Here is a 19,938-nt window from a genome sequence, read left to right on the forward strand (position 1 = left end):
TGTACAAGGCTGCCATCTGGTGAATAAAATGTGACATAGCTGTAAAAACTTTTTAAAAACTTTTAAATATTTTCTGGTACACAGGTTCCTCCTGCTGCTGCTGACCCTCTAGGTTTCATAGTTTTATCTGTCAAAGGCTCCTCAGTCAGCTTCCTAGAAAGGAGGTCTGTGGCTATTCGAAACATAAGTACAACTACCTTTATCCAGACAGATAAGCCGATCTACAGACCTGGCCAGAAAGGTGAGTGAAAAATGCATTTCAATCCCTGGGATCAGGGTGATGCATTTCCTTCAGAGGCTTGCAATGGGCAAACATCTGGCAACTTGCAAGATCCACAGAGTCCACCTCCTCAGAAAAAAACTCAATTTGTTCTGTGTGCAAGTTGCGACTGGCTTTCTAGAAGTCAGTGTGTACTAACTGGTATATGTTGTGCTTATGTCCATGAATCAGCTCTGATTTTTGCTGTGTTCAGTCCTTGGCAAGATTTGCAGTATTATCTCCACTTTAAACACTATCTGTATGGTAATGTTTAATTACCATAACGTTTAATTATTACACAGTTAGTGTTACCTGTATGGTAATGCTATATGGTATGTAATTACCATACAGTATTTATTAGCTGTTAATAAACATTGAACATTTTAGTATTACAAATTATGGATATAGGAGCTATATTCATAATTCTATGTCATTTTGGGACTGACATTTCATTTGGTTGGTTATCAAATACAAATTTTGTAATGACTACAACAGATGTCTTTGTCTACCCTGTTTCCCCGAAAGTAAGACCTACCCTGAAAGTAAGAACTAGCAGTAATTTCTGATGTACCACTAATTGCCCTAGTGCATTTTTTGGGCTAAAATTAATATAAGACACTGTCTTATTTTTGGGAAAACATGGTAATAACAGTAAATAACTATCCTGTAGCCCTTTAAATGTTCCATGACTATTGCTGTCAGTTGACTTTGAACCCACTATATTAAGATAAAATGAGTTGTCTCCTTTTATTTCAGTGATGTTTAGAGCAGTTACTCTGGATATTAATTTCCGGCCAGTTAATAAAATGGTGAGTGTCGTAAATTGGGAAACAATAAGTTTTTAGAGATTTTTTATATTATTATTATTATTATTATTATTATTATGCTCTATCTTACTTTATCAAAATCTAAGGTGGCTTACAACAAAAAGCAAAGCAATTAACTTCATTAAATGTAGCAGATATTAGACATTTAAAATTTCAATAGCAGATATTAGACATTTAAAATTTTGCAGTCAGAGAATGTACTTAGCATTGACTATTTCAGATGCTTTCATATAATGCAAAAAGGAAATTGAGCATTTATTCAATTGATCAATCTTTATTTTGGTCTTTGACCAGTACAAAGTAGATTACATTAGAACAGCATTAAAACAGGCTATGGACAGAACTGTGAGGGTAAAGAGGCTAAAAGCTTTACACAGCTACTGTTATACTACTAGTGTTGAACTATGGTGAACTGTCTTAAAACTGCAGTTAAAACGGGTAGAATTAGTGTAAAATGGGTGAGTGTATAAAAGCTTTGAGTGGTTAAAAACTTAAAATCAGTCTGAAAAAGTGTAACATGCTATGGGGTTTGTAGACAATGCACTGTGTTGTATCTGCTTAGATTAGGGATGTACACTGAAACCGGCTTGGCCTGTTTGGTTCGAATTCGAACCAGCTTCGAGCCAGGGTGTGTAGGTTTGGTTTTGCTCAAACCCACCCACCCCCAAGTTCGGTTCAAATTCAAACCAACCAATCAATCAAATTGATTGTTAATAATAAATTGATTGATTATAATAAACCAGTTCTAAAAGGTTCCACATACGGTATAATAGAGACTTGAATTGGCCCATTACTCACTATGTAGAGCTCCTAGGGGCACAAAACCAAGGTAGGTTATAGGCAACCAGGGGTGCCAACCACTCACTGAACCCCAAAGCAACCGAACACTGTTATTTTTAAAGAATTTTTGAAGATTTTTCCATTTTTTGCATTTCTCCCATAGGCAATAATGGGGATTTGAGGCAGCCCCATTCCCCCCTTTGGGTCTGGGGGCATGGTGGGTTGTGCCACAACTCCCCCCAGGCAGCCCCAAGCTGGTGGGGTTCATGTCCCCCCCCCCGCAGGAATTTTTTTTAGTTACTGTCCTCTTAAATCAATCTTTATCAGATTAGCTTCTCTGTTGTGTGTGGGTGCGTGTGTGGGTGCATGGAAAGATTTTCATACGGATTCAGTGAGAGAACTAATACAGCCACCAAGAATCCAATTTGTGTTTGGACTTGCTGCTGTATGAGTTCTCTCAATGAATACCTATGAGAATCTTTTCATACACACACACACAACAGAGAAGCTACTCTGATAGAGACAGACTTATTAAAAGGACAGTAACTAATACCTGGTGGGATGGGAAACCATGAACCCCACCAGCTTGGGGCTGCCTGTGGGGAGTTGTGGCACAACCCGCCATGCCCCCAGACCCAATTTGGGGTGCCCTGGCAAATCCCCATTATTCCCTATGGGAGAAATGCAAAAATTGGAAAAATCTAAAATCACAGACGTGTCCAATTTGCTTTGGGATTTGGTGGGTGCTTGGCACCCCTGGGTGCCCACCACCCACCCCAGTTTTGTGCTAAACTAAAAAGACAACCAACTGGAAACCAAAAGCCCCCACAGAAATGAACCTTCTCCTGTGTCCACACAACTGGAAAGCCCAGGGAACCAAACCAAACAGCACAGACTACACAACAATAGACACAAACCAACAAGACCTAACAAGATGGTGCTAGGCAGTAAAACTAACCCAGCATGCAAACTGCAAAGAAAGAGAGGTAAGTCAAAAACACACTGAAGGAGAACTTAAAGTAACACACACCACACAACTGGGTCTTCTGTTCTTCTCTTCATGTGCCTTTTGCCTGTGGGGAAAGAAATGCCTCAGAGTGTCCGGTCCACCACATCTTTGCTGCTGGCCACACAGGGCCCCAGGTATGTGGTGGCACCAGAGCACATATACTCATCATCGGGGTGCATGTGATTTTGCATTTGGTGTGTGCATGTTTGTGCTGCTATCTAGAATAGCAGAAAGAGAGGGGGGCTCTGAAAAAATTAAAGGGATAGGAAAAGCTGGCTCAGAGGCAGGTCAGTGGAGGCCACACCCCACGTGCTGTCCCAGGAGACCACTTACTCATCATGCATGGTGAACATAAGAACCGCCCTGCTGGATCAGGCCCAAGGCCCATCTAGTCCAGCATCCTGTTTCACACAGTGGCCCACCAGATGCCACTAGAAGCCACAGACAGGAGTTGACAGCATGCCCTCTCTCCTGCTGTTACTCCCCTGCTACTGGTACTCAGAGGCATCCTGCCTTTGAGGCTGGAGGTAGCCTATAGCCCTTCAACTATTAGCCAATGATAGACCTCTCCTCCATGAAGTTATCCAAACCCCTCTTAAAACCATCCAGGTTGTTGGCTGTCACCACATCTTTTGGCAGAGAATTCCACAAGTGAATCACGCGTTGTGTGAAAAAGTACTACTTCCGTTTGCTGGTCCTAAATTTCCTGGCAATCAATTTCATGGGGTGACCCCTGGTTCTAGTGTTATGTGAGAGGGAGAAGAATTTCTCTCTATCCACTTTCTCCACACCATGCATGATTTTATAGACCTCTATCATGTCTCTCTGCAGTCGTCTTTTTTTCTAAACTAAATAGTCCCAAGTGTTGTAGCCTTGCCTCATAAGAAAGGTGCTCTAGGCCCCTGATCATCTTGGATGTCCTCTTCTGCACCTTTTCCAGTTCTACAATGACCTTTTTTTAGACGTGGTGACCAGAATTGTACGCAGTACTCCAGGTGCGGCCACACCATAGTTTTGGTGCATTATATATTATAAGGGAATTATAATATTAGCCGTTTTGTTTTCCTAATGGAAAATAGCATGGAATTTGCCTTTTTCACAGCTGCTGCACTTAGAGTCAACACTTTCAACAAGCTGTCCACCATGACCCCAAGATCCCTCTCCTGGTCAGTCACTGACAGCTCAGATCCCATCAGCGTATACTTGAAGTTGGGGTTTTTTGTCCCATTGTGCATCACTTTATACCTGCCAACATTGAACCGCATTTGCCACTTTGTCGCCCACTCACCCAATTTGGAGAGATCCTTTTGGAGCGCCTCACAATCCATTTTGGATTTCGCTACCTGAAAGAGTTTGGTATCACTTTCAAAATTGGCCACCTCGCTGCTTACCCCTGCTTCTAGATCATTTGTGATCTAGAGGAGAGCTGGTCTTGTGGTAGGAAGCATGGCTTGTCCCCTTAGCTAAGCAGGGTCCATCCTGGTTGCATATGAATGGGAGACTAGAAGTGTGAGCACTGTGTAAGATATTCCCCTCAGTGGATGGAGCCGCTCTTGGAAGAGCAGAAGGTTTCAAGTGACTTCCAGTCTGTGTGTGTGTGTGTGTGTGTGTGTGTGTATGTGTTTGCGTGCATGTCAACAGAACCAAACTGAAGAGCAGAAGGGGGGGCACACTTAATAAAAACAATTAACAAATACATATATACACAAATATATATACACTTTTATCTATACAGCGGCTATACAGTAATATTTAAACCACCATCTATCTACACAAACCAGACCGAAAACACTATCTACAGAAATGAAAGGAAAAACCTCTACTACCACTACTGACAACATCCACCCCCCACCCACACACACAAGAGAAGAAACCTACACACACAACATTTCTATCTACACAAGCACATATTTACACACTCTGAAATATTTACAAATATACATTTTGACAGTCCCGCTGCCTTCCCCGCAAAAGTTTAACTATGTACAACAGCAAGCAACACATTAAAAAAATTGCATACTAACAAATCTACATTTTTACAGTCCCCGCCCTGCCCTACCTCGCCCCCACTGCCTCCCTCCAAGTCACTTATTTACACACTCAGAAATTAACATGCTTACAAATCTACATATTTACACATCTACACAGTGCCACACTGGCACAAACCGCCTAGTGTCTGTGTGTGCGCCCATGGCCCCCCGAGTGCTGTGGTCGGGTGGAACTAGGGGCTAGTTCAGCATCAGGTTATGCCAGTGGGAGGATGTATCCAGTTGCCAAGTCATGGGCACGATGTGACATGGCACAGAGGAAGGGGGGAGGATAGGGGTGAGTGGAAGCTACTACTGGGCAGGTGACCTGCACTCACCCAGCTCAGCCTCCAGCTCAGGGTAGCCCAGCAGGGGGAGGTTAATTTTGAGGAAAACCAGCTGCTAGCCCAAGTCAGGGTCCAGCCGGGACTGAGTGGATGTTACCACATCACCAGCACATGAAAACACCCACTCACTCTGGACGCTGGTTGGTGGGCAGGAGAGGAGGTACGCAGCAATCACCACGAGGTCTGGCCAGACTTGGCGGTGGGTTGCCCAGAACTGTGCACGGTCCATCTCGGCGTCTTCCTCCACAGGCTCCTCCAAGTACTAGGGACTTCTCCACAAGCGCAGCCGTGGCAGCAACAGCACCTACCATGGGGTGGCCATGTTCCCTGGATGCCTTCACCTCTTTGAGGCCAAGGATGTCCCTGACAGCCAGGTGGAGTGTGTGTGCCATGCAGCAGATGTTCACACACTCCAACACTGCCTCTACCACTGCCATAACATTGGAGCCATTGGAGTCATTGTCCACCACAGTGAACGCCCTTCTGAGGTGTTGCAACCCACCTATCCACTCCTCACTTTGGTGGCCAAGTACAGCTGCCACCTCCTCCTTGGTGTGCTTGACATCCAAGGTTTCCATGTGCAAGATGGCCCACCTGTGCCAAAATGCGGTGTGGGACGTGCTGGAGCCAGAGGCAGCACTGGAGGTCCCCTCTCTCTCCGGCCACCACTAGTAGGTAGTCAGGGCCAGGAAAGCAGCATGCATCCCACTCACACTGTTCCACAGATCAGTGGTGAAATGCACGCTGGTGCCAGCCGATGCTGCATGCAGCTAGGGATGTGCACAGAACTGGCTGGCCCAGTTCAGTTCGAGTCCAAACCAGCCTTGAATCCAACCAGGCCAGTTTGGTCCAGCACCCCATCAAACCACTCCCCCATTTGGATTTGGTTCGCAATTTTTTGTTTGTTTGTTTAAATAAATAAATAAATAAATTTACCTTACTCCCTTCCGGGGAGTTGCTGGAGGCAGCGGAGGAGTCCACGGAAGTCCCCCTTCCCCCCCACCAGCTTTCTCTATGCCCCTCCGCACCTCATTCGACCGGTGATTCGGCCTTCTCCCGGTGGTGCGGTGGACATTTTGGAGGCGACGCACCTGCGCGATTGGCCTCTGTGTGGCCCAAACCATGTGGAGGCCAATTGCGCAGATGCACAGCCTCCAAAATGGCCGCCAGGAGAAAGCCGAAAACTGGCCGAAGAGCGGCCAAACCAGCCAGAGGGGGGCATATAGAAAGCCAGGAGAGAGGGCATGCTGTGGACCCTCCTGCCACCTTCAGCAAGTCCCCGGAAGGGAGTATGATTAAATTTAAAACACACACCAAAAAATGTTCACGAACGCCTCGAAACATTTGGGGAGTCTTTGGTCCAGGATCAGACTGAACACAGGGTGGTTTGGTTCAACCCCGAACTGTTGATACAAACCGGTTCAATGTCGAACCGGCTCGATGTTGAGCCATTTTGCACATCCCTACACTCAGCATAGCTGACATGAGCTCCCTGCATCTCATGTACAGAGAGGGGACCACGTTCCAGCTGAACGTGCTCCTTGAGGGGATGGTCTAGTTGGGCACTAGCACCTGGAGTATCTGGCGGAAGCTGGAGTTCTTGACCACCTGAAAAGGCTGGTCGTCAGTGGCCATCACCTCCTCTATGAGGCGGGTGAGGAGACATGGGTCCACGTGACCAGGGCACTTCTTGCCCAACAACTGCATCCACCGCTTGAATAGCAGCATACACAGCTTCATGGAAGCTGGTGCACTGCCCTTGTCAGCACTAGTCGCAGGCACATGAGGTGCACTAGTGCTGCCAGCGGAGTCAAGGAGATCCGGATGACAGCATCACATGTGTCGCCACATGGAGATCGTCCCCAGATGCTTAGCATCCTTGACCTGTGCCCTGCACTGGACACAGTGAGCAGTGACTGGGACATTTTGAGGGACTTCAAAATGCCGCCAAACATCACTGCTCTGGGTGGTTCCGTCACCCTGGGAGCTGTCTTGTGTCTCTTGGGTAACAGTGGACCTAGAGGGGCTGCTGGTGCTCGCCCACCACTGTCACCCACCCCCTTCCACCTTGCACAGAAGAAGAAGGGCCGGACTTCACTGGAGGAGGGACTGCTCCCTCCAACTCAGCAGCAGACCCTTCCCCTTAATAGCCAGACTGGGAGGACGCAGCACTGGACTCTGCCATGACCTGGGCATAATCAGGGGCCCTCCACTGAGTAGCGAGAGGGGCAAGAGCCGCTCCACGCCTGCTATGGAAAAAGCTTCCCTGGCAGGAGAGCCCTCCGCACCACCAGGCTCTGCACTGAGCACCAGACCCAGTGGTGCACCACCCAGTGGACCCCCCAATGGTCCAGGACCTGGCTCAGCAGCAGCAGGCTCCTCTGAATAGGAGAGCCTTTGCGCCACTGCCAAACCTGGGACAAAGAATTTGCCAATGGGGACCTGTGGAACCCCATGTTAGCATCTTCTCTGCCCCTCACCCCGGCCTCCCACACCAGTTTGGGGATCCCTCCCAGCTCTGCCTGCCACCCTGCTGCGAGGTCTGCTCGCCACACGGAGCTCAGATGTTCCCAAAGACCCTGGGGGCTTAAAAAAAATGTTGGAAAACGATTTTTGATTTTTAATGGAGGGGGGATTTTTATTTTTATTTTTTAAATCACCTATTTTGGGGGGAACCTTTTTTTAAAAATCTATGGGGGGGCCTTAAAAACACCCCTATTTAAAGGAAACTATTTTTAAAACAAGTGTACCCACCCACTCCACCCACAACAACTATATAATACAATACAATACAACAAAAAACACAATGGGGGCAACTGAGGGGGAACCTGTGAAAACAAGAAACAACCTACAAAAACAAGAAACAACCTGTAAAAAAAACACACAGAAAATATACCCCCCACACCCAACAAAACTAAAGGAGGACCTATTGAAGGAGAACTAAAAGGGACAAAGGGGGCAACAAAAGAAAGCACTTACCCCCTTGTTGTCCTGGAGATCTTCTGCCCCACACACTGGTCAGGAGAAAAAAGAAGGAATTCCAGACCAGTGGCAGGCTGGCACAGCACGGGCGGGCATGCACAGCCGGGGCAGGGGGAGGGCAGAATGAAAAGCTTTCCAGCTAATCACCCTCCCCAAAAACAAATTAAATTAAAAACACTGATTAAATAAAAAGGTTGGTGGGGGGAAAGGCTGTGGGGATGGGGGTATGGGGAAGAAAGGGGAGGACAGTGGGGAGAGGTGCTGGACTCTGGAGCAGGCAATGTGCTAAGCACAGCAAGAAAAGGATTAACAAAGAAAAGCACCTGCTCCAGAGAAAACAAGGAATGCCCCCCCCAACCCAGAATAAAATAAAAATAACTGGCAGTGGCTGCTGAACTGAGGACTCTCTATCTCCTCAGCCAATTTAAAAGCAGCAGCCACTACAAAAGTGAAAAGGGTGGGGGACTGGGTTAGGGAAATGGGCCAGAGAGTGGCCTCAGGCCAAAGGCGCTGGGTGGGCCCCTTGGCCCAAAGGAGAGAGAGAGAGACAGACACTTACTCACTCAGAGTGGGGGGGACACCCAGCAATAGAGAACAAACAGACACAGTCACGGACTCAGTCACACCAGGGGGGAAAGAGTTTAAAGCAGGGGGGAATGGGGGTGTGTGCAGAAGGGATTGGGAAAAACAAAACAAAACACAGCACTGTGTCTGCCAGGCAGACACGCACCACACCACCACCAGCAGGCCAGAAGGAAGCCAAGAAAGATTGAGTGATTTTGCCAGAGTGATTTTGCTAGTCCAGGGGATTTGAATAAATAGGATTTAAATAGGATTTGAAACTCCCACCTTTGGGAGCCCCCACCTTTGCCCTCCCCCCCTGGCCAATAGGGTGCCAGTTCTCAAGGACTGGCACAGTGCGGAGAGCCAGACTCATCTAGCCAATCAGGGAAGCAAGAGCTCAGTCAACGAAATCAAGCAACACAAGTCACACAAAATGGAGAACATCTAAAATGGAGCCTAGAACCTTCGAACGGTTTGAACTGAATCTGGCTCGATTGGTTTGAACCTGGACCAGCATTGCCAATGCAGTGCCCTGTTTGGTCAGAGTTCGAACTGAAGCATTTCAAGTTTGAACTCGTTTGCACATCCCTAGCTTAGATCTTGCTGTCTGTCAGGACTCAACGAATTTTACATGTTGCCGTGCAGAACTTGGAAACCTTATGTGTGATAACAGGGTTGGAGTCAGAGATCAGGAGAAAGACAGAATTGTCTTGAACGAACTGGAGACTTAATAGTGGAAAGATGAGGGTGATACAAAATGTCTCTGCAGAATGGGCAGTGGAGGACAACATGCTCTGTTTCAACTTGCCCAGAGCTACAGGGCACAGGACTTCTGAAAAAGGGGTCTTCCTGTATCTGCCTTCTAGCACAGCTGAGGGAAGGGCACCACAAAGGGCCAGGGTGAAGATCCTTCTGTGTATAGGGGCTTCCAGCTGTGTGAGGTGCACAGCAGGAGATGCAATGTCTTTCATTGATGAGGAAGTTCAGGGCACAGCCTAAATTGGTTTTGGTGCTCTGTCCATTATGTGTTGCCCATGGAAAGTAAGTGCAGGGCAGGGGGGAGTCCCAGGTAGACTGGTAATTGTCCAATAGTGTGTGGGGGGGGAGTGGGGCACTAGACCCAATGTGTGTTTATGCCGGGAATAAATTAAGTGTTTGGCAATACACAAACCAGGACTGCCAAATACAGACAGAGAAGTTACGCTTGATTACACACACACACCTTTACTCTACTCCCTCAGAAAAACTGGTTGTTCCATTAACCCAGGGGTTACTAACCTTGAGTCCCAGGACTACTACAGCTCTCATCGTCCACAGCAACTTTTGGCTGGGGATGATGAGAGCTGTAGTCCAACAACACCTGAGGACCCAAGGTTAGGAACTCCTGTATTAAATCTATTGGCTTACAAGACACCCTCATCCATGCATGGACCACTCATAATACTGATTGGTCTGAATTCTGTTGCTGTTCAAGTCTAATGTTCATCCTTTCTTTGTCTTACAGTTTCCCTTGATATATGTGCAGGTAAGAGCAACCCCATTTGATTCAAAGTTACCTTTATCAGTTTTCTGTAGCACACTGTGCTTTCTTGGTAAGTATCCTTGCCCTGATCTAGCCAAGTCTGAGCCCGGCAGCACACCCACATTCAAGTCCGTGTGCAACAATGTCAAACAGGAAATGTAACCTAAAATCTTCGCATTGCAATGATATGTTGTGTGTATTTTGGTTATCATTACTACAATGGACCGGGTCTCATGATCAGTGAGGCCCGGTTTTTACTGGTGAGCGGGAAGAGCGGGCTAAGCCCGCTCTCCCTGCTCACGAGCGGGCAGGGAGCCCTGGGCGGCTGAATTGGCTGCCCACACGATGGCCGGCTCTGTGATGGAGCCGGCGGGGGGTAGGGGGAGCGGGGGCCACGCGGCCCCCACAAGACCCAGTATGCCCTGCGTGAGTGCGCAGGGGATACTGGGGAGACCCCCGAGCCGGGAGGCGGCTTTTCGCCTCCCGGCTGGGGGTCTAAACATGAGTCGGCGCGGCGCGAAGCTGCACCGCGGCTACTCATGAGCCTAAAAAGCAGGTTTGCTGGAGCGCTTGCTCCGCAAACCTGCTTTTTAGCAGGGGTTCTCGAGTGGGTTACCCGCTGCTCGGCTACGAGCCTGGTGGTTCTTATGACCAACAAAAATCGGGCTAGGCTCTCCCAGCCCGATTTTTGTTGCTCATGAGAATCGCCCCAATACATTCTTCCATTTTGTATCTTCTTTCTTGGGCTGCACCTAATTTGATGAGTGCAGTCTCTCTTAACCAAGCACCCTGTGGCCATGTAGAACATCACTGGAATAACTGAAGCTCTATTTTTATAAGATTGATATCATAAGCCTTTACCTTGGTGTAGGGAACTGAAAGTGGGGCAGAGCGGGGACGTAGTATACACTGCTCTAGAATCCTTGGAGGAAGAGCGGGATATAAATAAAAAACTAGAGCCTTTCTCACCCCTGGGGCTTTCCTAGACAGCAGGCTTTACTGCAAGTTTAGTGCAAGGCTTTACTGCAAGTTTGAAGTTGCCCCCCAAAAAACCAATGCAAAAAGTGGATTTAGCCCAGATATAAATCTGGCTACAATCTAACACCAATGAAAAACCTTAATTGTGTGTAAAGTGCTCCCTGATAGCTTGCAAGGACTTTGGGGTAAATTTGGCCAATATGTGAATGCACCCTGCCTCTGTTCCAGAGGAGATGTGAACTAAAATCCAGGTGTGAAATACCTCCTGCTTATGTTCCTTTTGTTCTTCCAAAAAATGACAAATACCTTTTGCAATGGTATGTACATTCCTGAATTTAAATACATATGAACTACCTGGAGCCATCTGGGTTAAGCAGTATAAAACTGTAAATAAATTGAGGTACCATGTAGTTAATATTGATCCTGTTAACATCCAAGGACAACTGTATATGTTATGTCCACACAGGCCAAATGAATCCATTCCATAGTTAGATTCTCTGATTTAGTGCTAAAACGACCAGTGTCCTGGACTGAAAATTAGAGAGATTTCCAAATTTCCAATTAATACTAGGGATGTGCCAACCAGTTTGAATTCAAACCAGTTCGAATTCAAACTGGTTCGGTTCGATGATTTGAATTTGAATCGAACCAGCCATCAGGTTTGAACTACAGGTTCAAATTCAAAACGAACTGGGGTGTTCAGTTCAAACTGGTTCAAACCTCCAAAAGTGGGTGGGGTGGTAGTAAGCACCCATGGGTGCCTACCACCCAACCCCCAAAGCAATTGGACACTCGTACGATTTTTAATGATTTTTTTTAAATTCTCATAGGGTATAATGGGACTCGAACCAGCCCATTATTCCCTATTGTGGAGCACCCATGGGTGCCAACTACCACCCAAACCCTGAAGCAATCAGACACTCCTACAGTTTTTTTAATGAATATTTGAAATATTTTTAATTATTGTTCCCATAGGGTATAATGGGACTCGAACCAGCCCATTATCCCCTATTGTGGAGCACCTAGGGGCACAAAAGTGCCATACCCCAAGGCAATCGGACACTCCTCCGATTATTGGTGAATTTTAAAATTATTTTTGAATTCCTCATAGGGAATAATGAGGATTCCAGCAAATGTATCGCTTCACTTCAGTGGGAGAGGGGTGGCCTAGAGCAGAGTGTGGTGGGTGGTAGTGCCCAAGGGGGTCAAGGAAGCTACCAGAATTATTTGAAAGGAATTGGGAAAAGGCCAGATCTTTAAGTGATTTTTGAAGTTTATGTGTCTTTAAGGTTTTTCTCCATTGGGAAGAACTGAGGTTTCAGCAAATGTATTGCTTTACGTAAAGGGGAAAGGGGTGGCCTAGAGTGGAGTGTGGTGGGTGGTAGTGCCCAAGGGGGTCAAGGAAGCTACAAGAATTATTTGAAAGGAATTGGGCAAAGGGCTGGTTTTTAAGTGATTTTTGAAGTTTACGTGTCTTTAAGGTTTTTCTCCATTGGGAAGAATTGAGGTTTCATCAGCCCCATAACTGCACTTGGGGGGTGCTGGGGTGGCCCAGAGTGAGTGGTGGTGTAGTTCACAGAGGGTTCCAGCCATCCCTATGTGTTGCTAACCCATGGGATACTGGGTTTTGTTGTTTCTGAGGTGTTCTGAGTGTAGATTCTCTGGTAGCAAATGAGAGTGGATTCATGGTTTGTCATTGCAAATCTCATTTGAATAGGGAATAATGGGCTGGTTCGAGTCCCATTATACCCTATGAGAAATTTCCCCCCTCAAAAATTCATAAAAAATAGTATGACTGTCCGATTGCTTTGGGAGTTGGGTGGTAGGCACCCATGGGTGTGCCTACTACCATCCCACCCACTTTTGGAGGTTGAAACCAGTTCAAACCAGTTCAAATTTGAACCGAACTGGGGGGGTTCAAGCAAAACCAAAACCAAACCTCCCCCTCCCGCTTCAAACTCTGTTCAAATTCGAACTGAACCGGGCAAACTGGTTTTGTGCACATCCCTACTTAATATTTCATTAAGCTTATACTTGGTAAGCACACCTTCTGTGTGGGTCATGCTTCAGGAAATGGTGGCTCACTTGTAATAAAAGAGGCTCTTTTAATCGGTCCTTAGTCCAGTCTTTCATTGTTCTACAAACTTTCACTGTACAAAAGTTGTTACCTGTGAGGCATTCCAGATGCATTGAATAAATGAAAATAAGATTAATTCTTAAACTGCATCTCACTAAGACATCCCCGTGACAGTAGATGTCAGAGATGGAAGAAAATGGGAAATGGAGGTTTTTCTCTTCCAGGATCCTCAAGGCAATCGGATTCTTCAATGGCAGAATCAAATGTCTTCCCGCTACATCCTCCAGTTAGAGTTTGAACTATCTCGCTTTCTAAACTTGGGAAATTATCAGATCATTGTTGAGGATACATCTACATCATCTACCAGTCAATGGGTCAGAGTTGAAGAATATGGTGAGTACCACTGGGAAGCTCACTTGCATGAGAGTTGTGATCCAGTATCTGTGCCAGCATTTTGGCTGAATGACAAGTAATGTTTGCTTGGAATTTCTATAGTCACTGTCCCTCAAAACACAAGTTTTATTTACACTCCATGTCTTACTTATTTGGCCTTATTTCCTCTTAAGTGAAGTTTGTTGGGACCATTTCATTTTGTGTTAAGCACTCTTCTGTGTTCATTTTGTGCTCTGTGTTCATTTTGCACTCTTCTGTGTTCATACAGGTGGCCCTAGTTATCTGTGTACTTGTATTCACGGTTTCACCTATCCGCAGTTGGGTCTTAGAGACCCAGTTTCATTATGGGCAGGTAGAAAAATGGACAAAATTTGCCTATCCATGGTTTTGAGCAGCCGAAAATGACTTCCAATGTCATTTCCGGCTGCCATTTTCCAGCAGAGAGCCAGTGAATGATCAACTGAAGGATCACTTATAGCAACCCATAGATTAAGTCTGATTCTGTGTGAAGCTGCTACTGTGGCACAACTAACTGAAAAGATAACAGCTTTGACCACCTGCATCTCTCAGATATATTGTAAAACATGAAACAAGCACCTACTAAAAAATCTTGTTTCTGCTGTAACTATGTCTGGATTATTATCTTTAAGTGTCAGTTAAAGTAGACATTTCAAGATTGCATTAAACATTATCTCTACAAATACTGAGATTAGACACCCCACTTCTAAAAAATGTCTGGAAAGTGCATCTCTTGTCCTTTGCCAAGAAAGCTGCTTTGTATTTTTGTGCCTTGTTAATTCTCACAAATAAAACCAGCTTCAGCTACAGTCAATTATTCATCTCCTTGTTCTTGAATTTCCCCCCTCCCAACAGTTCCCCACTCTCATGATCAAGCACACCTTCCTCTTCTCCCCGCCACCCCAATACTCACTGAATTTATCCTTTGACTAAGCAAGACCTTCCTCCTTACCTTCACCCTGTATTTTCAGTGCTACCACAGTATGAAGTAACAATCAAGGCACCACAGAGGATTTCTCCTTTTGCTGAAGAATTCAAAGTAGACATCTGTGCTGTGTAAGTTTGGAAACTAGAGAGAGTCATACTGCATCAACTTTAGCATCTCTGTGTTAATACTTTGGACTGAAGGCTTCTGAAGGGTGTCTCCCTACCCACCACCCACCCCAGAGGAGTATCTAGGGAAAATAACGCCTAGGGCAAGCACTGAAATTGCACCCCCTGTCCAAACATCTGACACCCATCTTTCAGATAACTTTACCATAATATCAGCTCAAAAATACAAGTCAAGCTCGTTAATCTTTTAATATATCAAAAACTAATTAGCAGTGGATGTAGCCAGACAAAAAATGCAGGAAAACTACAAATTTCAGTATGCTGGGGCTCATGAAATACCCAAATACTATGTGGAGGTGTACTTGGAAAACTAAACAGAAGTGCCAGTCTAATTCTCTACTATGCATTGTAGCATCACTATTATATAAGTTGTAAAAATAAATGGAGAATTTGACTTTTCCCAGATACTCTGAAAATAATTAAAGGCTATGCAGAGTAAACTGTGTCACTGCTTGGAATATATTCTAGTATTTCAGAAAGACAGTTAAAATGAGAGAAAGAGAGCAAGAAACTCCCAGTGAGCCTTAATACTAAGGATTTCACACTGATTCAAAGACAAACTCACCATTAATAGCCATATTATTAAGACATCACATTTAACTTCTGGTGCAGTGAAAGGGTCCATTCCACTCTCTCTACCCTAAGAACCACTTGGTCCTTCACATCTGCAGTCTTGTCCAAGACCATTTCCTGCTCCTGATTCTTACCAATTCAAGCAGGGCTTGTAACCTAATCTGAATGTTTTTCCCGCTAGGTATAACTATGGCCAACCTGTCCAGGGAACAGCTCAGCTCAGAGTGTGTAGACAACACTATTACAATCCAAGATGCAATGAAGATTCCAGTGGGATTTGTGAAGCTGATAGTGCAAAGGTGCAGCTGTGACTCAAAAATGTTATGGGGAAATTACTTTGGCTTGAATGATTAATGTGGAGTGTTGAGGCATTAAAAAGTTGTGTGTTGTCAAGGTATATTTGGAGGTGTTAGTGAAAGAAAAGGGACATTCCTCTTCCCTTTTTGCTTAAGGCTGAATGATGGATCATCAGCATTGATCCTTGAGTGTGTTCAAAATGTAGAGCCCCCATCAGAGATGCCTATTTGTCATTTGGCCCAATCAGGATTAAGATGGAACTTCAATATTGCTGCAGAGCTTATCTCCAGGCGGTCAACTTCAGGTTAATTTAATTCAAATGCAATTTTAAAAGGAAATCATTTAAATGCAAGTTTTTAATTAAACGTTGCATTTGAGAAATCTGTCCTAATTTGAATGTAGACAAATGTTGCTTCACCATGTGTTGGCATGTACCTTCTTGATAGCTTTTCTAGCAAAGTTTGAAAGAAATGCTACACACACACACACACACACACACACACACACACAAACTCCTGCTTTGCACGCACAGAACGGACAATGAATATTAGCAAGAAAAAAGGTAGTAGCCCTTATGGCTTCTTATATTCTGGAAAGTCACTAATAATCTCTGAAGGCAATAGCTACATGGATGGTAGTTGACTCTGTAAGCCTGATCATTAGAGATAAAGGCAAAGAAGAATTTGTCAAGGCCTTTTACAGAACTGGTGTTATACCTACCAAGCTCACTGCTGAGCTAGAATACACCGGCATCTTTAATACCATAGTATTTGCACTCCATCCTGATTGGACAAAGTGGCTTTTTCACTAGGGAAAGTAATTGTCTTTTTTAAGGGGATTACTTAACTAACTTACTTTCTTGCTTGCTATGCTGACACATAAATCATCTAACCACTCTGATTCTAGACACTTTGGGCTCTGGTCAAAAACGCTACCACCACACTTGCACTTTAAGGCACTCTGTGCCCTATCTACAACTCTTCCCCCCCCCCACTTCTCCAGGCAACATATAAGTCAACCTGGGAGACTGTTTAATGCATCCAATTAAGCTCCTAATAACCCCTGCTAACTGGGCAAAGAGGCACCTTTTACTGTGGTGATTCTCTTTATTTAGCAGGGAGAGAGTAACTGGCCCTATCCACCCCCAGCACTGTACCTCCAGTGACTGTTGCTGGTGTCTATCTTATGTTTCATTTTAGAATGTGAGCCCTTTGGGGACAGGGATCCATCTTATTTATTTATTGTTTCTCTTTGTAAACCACCCTGAGCTATTTTTGGAAGGGCGGTGTAGAAATCGAAATAATAATAATAATAATAATAATAGATAACCCCATGAAATCTTATATATTCATATGGTTTTTGCTAAAAGACTGAAATTCAGCATGCTTGTCATACGTTTCCTTCCCTCTTTAGCTGGGCAAAGATGGCTGCATCTCTAGGCTGATCAGCACTAAAGCGTTCCGTCTTTATGCAAATCAGGGTGTGAATCGTTACTTTTTCATGTCCCTTCAAGTTGAGGGAGTCGTCACAGAGAATGGAACAGGTAACCCTTTTGTAACCAGGCATGATAACAGAACATGATTGGGGGAGGGGAGTTTGGGTTTTTAAAAGAACTCATCTGAGGGTCTGTGCACAAAGAGCAGGCTTCTCTGAGTGCCTTGTACAAGATGTACATCGTGTCCAACTACTCTTTGTAAAGAAAAGAAAAAGTAGCTGCTTACAGGTTCTTGTATGTATCTCACAGGTGTCCAGATCTCCAGCTCCAGCTACATCTCCGTCTACCAAGCGAGGAAAACCATAATTTTAAATAACTTAAATAGCTACTATAAAAGAGGAATTCCTTACACTGGACAGGTAAGGACACTAAGAAGAAAATACTCTATGCCAAGCCCTAAGATAAAGAGCACCCCTAAGATAAAGAGCACCCCTGGCAAGCAGTAATGGGGGAGTGCCTTCAGGATCACTGCCACCACCCTTGTTTAGTTTTTATGTTGCTTGTGTAGGTTTGCAAAACCCAGTAGTGTAACATGTCCTTCTGTTCCTAAGCTTTCCCAGCAAATTTCATGAATTTATTTATTGAAGAGCTATTTATTGAATTATATCCTGCACCTTCCTGCAACTTACAACAGTTATAATTAAAATGAGCAATAAAACAAACTCAGTCATTTGAGAGGTACCTCTCAGTATCATGTTGCTTTGCTGTCATTGCTCTCTTGCTCCAATTCTGGGATCCCACGTCTCAACAAGTCTCCCACATGTACCTACCAAGGTAGGTAAGTGCCCTGGGCAGCAGCCTGGCTCTGACTCTGGAGGAACAAAGTCTGTCTAGTTGTAGAAGAGACCATCTTTGGGAGACTTGTCACAGATGTTCACTAGAAAACCTCCACAAACAATTGGCTGAATGCACTCATTAACAACTTGGAGTTTTTTCAATCCTTCCTTTTTTCACCAGTGTCTCATGGTTACATTGGAATTGGTTGGACTTGTATGACACTTTTTTGACAATAATATTAATAATATCACCAGCCAGAGATGCTTCTGACATTCTCCTCTTGTAAATTTTTCCTTGGCTTATGGAGTTCCTTTTGAATTGCAACTGATAAGTTAAAAAGGAAACTGAGGCTATTAAACATATTTTATACAGAGCATGCGGCATGCTGCAGCTTTTCAGTGTCTTTTGTTAATTTGTCTTCCTAGCCACATTCATTCTCTCTCTCTCTCTCTCAAAACACTACCAATAAATCAAATTAATGCAATGGTGGTTTACCAGTACGTGAGGGCTCATATGCACAAGGCTGAAACATGGCACAGAATGAATCAGGATGTGGACTTGTGTATGATCACTTTACAGCTGATAACATGTTGCCAAAAGGCAACACACAGCTGTGCACTGGGGAACTGGAGGCACGAAAGATGCAAATAAACTGAACATTGCAGCAAACTGCTTGCACCAATTCCAGAATTATTCTTAGGCAAGATTATTTTCTTTCATAAATTTTGGGGTGAACTCATGAAATAATAAAAGAACAGAACAAATCAAAACCAATTGCCAACACTGTTGACAACTCTTTGTGGTGTTTACACATTTCATGGTCATGCAGCATTGTACCTTTCCTAGTTTTCTACAGTAGTAGTTTAAAAATTATAGCTGTAACATGAGGCAGTGTGTTCATTAAGGCAATGCTATGTAGAGGAGCAGAAGCCTCTTCTGTGAGGTATTTCTAATGAGTTTTGTGTAGAGATGCTGCTGAAACACCAGTGATCTACTAAATAATTCTGCATATGCCCCAGTCGCTCTGTGGGAGGATGGGTTCTGATATTGAAAGTATCCATCAGCCCACACCAATGGACTCATGGGGCTGTGGCATGAGCCGGCTTGGGTTAAGCACTGTAACTTCAATGGGAGAAATATACGCAACTTTGGCTGGATCATGCCCCAGGTATTCTGAAGCATGTGGATGATGTTGTCCATGATTGCATTCTAGTTCTGGACCTAGGAAGGCCTAGGTAGCCATTGCTACTACTATGACAGAGGAGGCCTCGCCTTTCCTTCCTCTTCAGATAAGGCTTTCTTACTCTCTGGTCAGTGTTTGTTGTTCCATTGTGGCTGGGCTACCACACAGTCACAACAAGCCATGTGCTAAATAGCTTCAAAATACCTTGCAGCTTCCTTGTAGAGTTTTTGTTTTGTTTTTTGGCAGCCTCCTCCATTGTAAATAACTGTCACTAGGCGGTCTTGACCTGTCTATGAATATGTTTCCTGAATATTTTGAACCTGTTTTTCCCCCCTTATCAGATCCAGCTGAGAGATGAGAATGAAGTGCCAATTGCAAATGGGCTTATCAACCTACAACTCAATGGAGAAGTTGTGGCTAACTACACTACAGACCAGAATGGCATTGCTAATTTCTCCATCAAAACTTCTGACCTTCATGAGCCTTCCTATAAGTTGAAAGTAAGTCATTGAAAGCTGATGAAGTGTGGGGAAAGGATGTGACCCAAAGAGAAACTTCCTTTCGTAGAGCTGGTCTTGTGATAGCAAGCATTAATTGTTCCGCTTTGCTAAGCAGGATCTACCCTGGTTTGTATTTGAATGGGAGACTACATGTGTGAGCACTGCAGGATATTCGCCCTTAGAGGATGGGGCTGCTCTGGGAAGAGCACTTGCATGC

General features: G+C 44.8%; 1 protein-coding gene across 2 annotated transcripts in view; it reads left to right on the forward strand.

Moving 5' to 3' along the window:
* Positions 1 to 19,938, forward strand: part of LOC128347971 (ovostatin-like) — a 92,188-nt gene that overhangs the window by 5,627 nt on the left and 66,623 nt on the right. For both annotated transcript variants that reach the window (XM_053303368.1, XM_053303369.1), the window contains 9 exons: positions 85 to 241; positions 1,016 to 1,068; positions 10,300 to 10,320; positions 13,597 to 13,765; positions 14,755 to 14,839; positions 15,651 to 15,768; positions 17,180 to 17,309; positions 17,511 to 17,620; positions 19,563 to 19,721. In XM_053303368.1, the coding sequence (XP_053159343.1) occupies positions 85 to 241; positions 1,016 to 1,068; positions 10,300 to 10,320; positions 13,597 to 13,765; positions 14,755 to 14,839; positions 15,651 to 15,768; positions 17,180 to 17,309; positions 17,511 to 17,620; positions 19,563 to 19,721 (1,002 nt within the window). The remainder of the gene's footprint in view (positions 1 to 84; positions 242 to 1,015; positions 1,069 to 10,299; positions 10,321 to 13,596; positions 13,766 to 14,754; positions 14,840 to 15,650; positions 15,769 to 17,179; positions 17,310 to 17,510; positions 17,621 to 19,562; positions 19,722 to 19,938) is intronic.

Source organism: Hemicordylus capensis, chromosome 2, assembly GCF_027244095.1.
Source record: "Hemicordylus capensis ecotype Gifberg chromosome 2, rHemCap1.1.pri, whole genome shotgun sequence".
NCBI lineage: Eukaryota > Metazoa > Chordata > Lepidosauria > Squamata > Cordylidae > Hemicordylus > Hemicordylus capensis.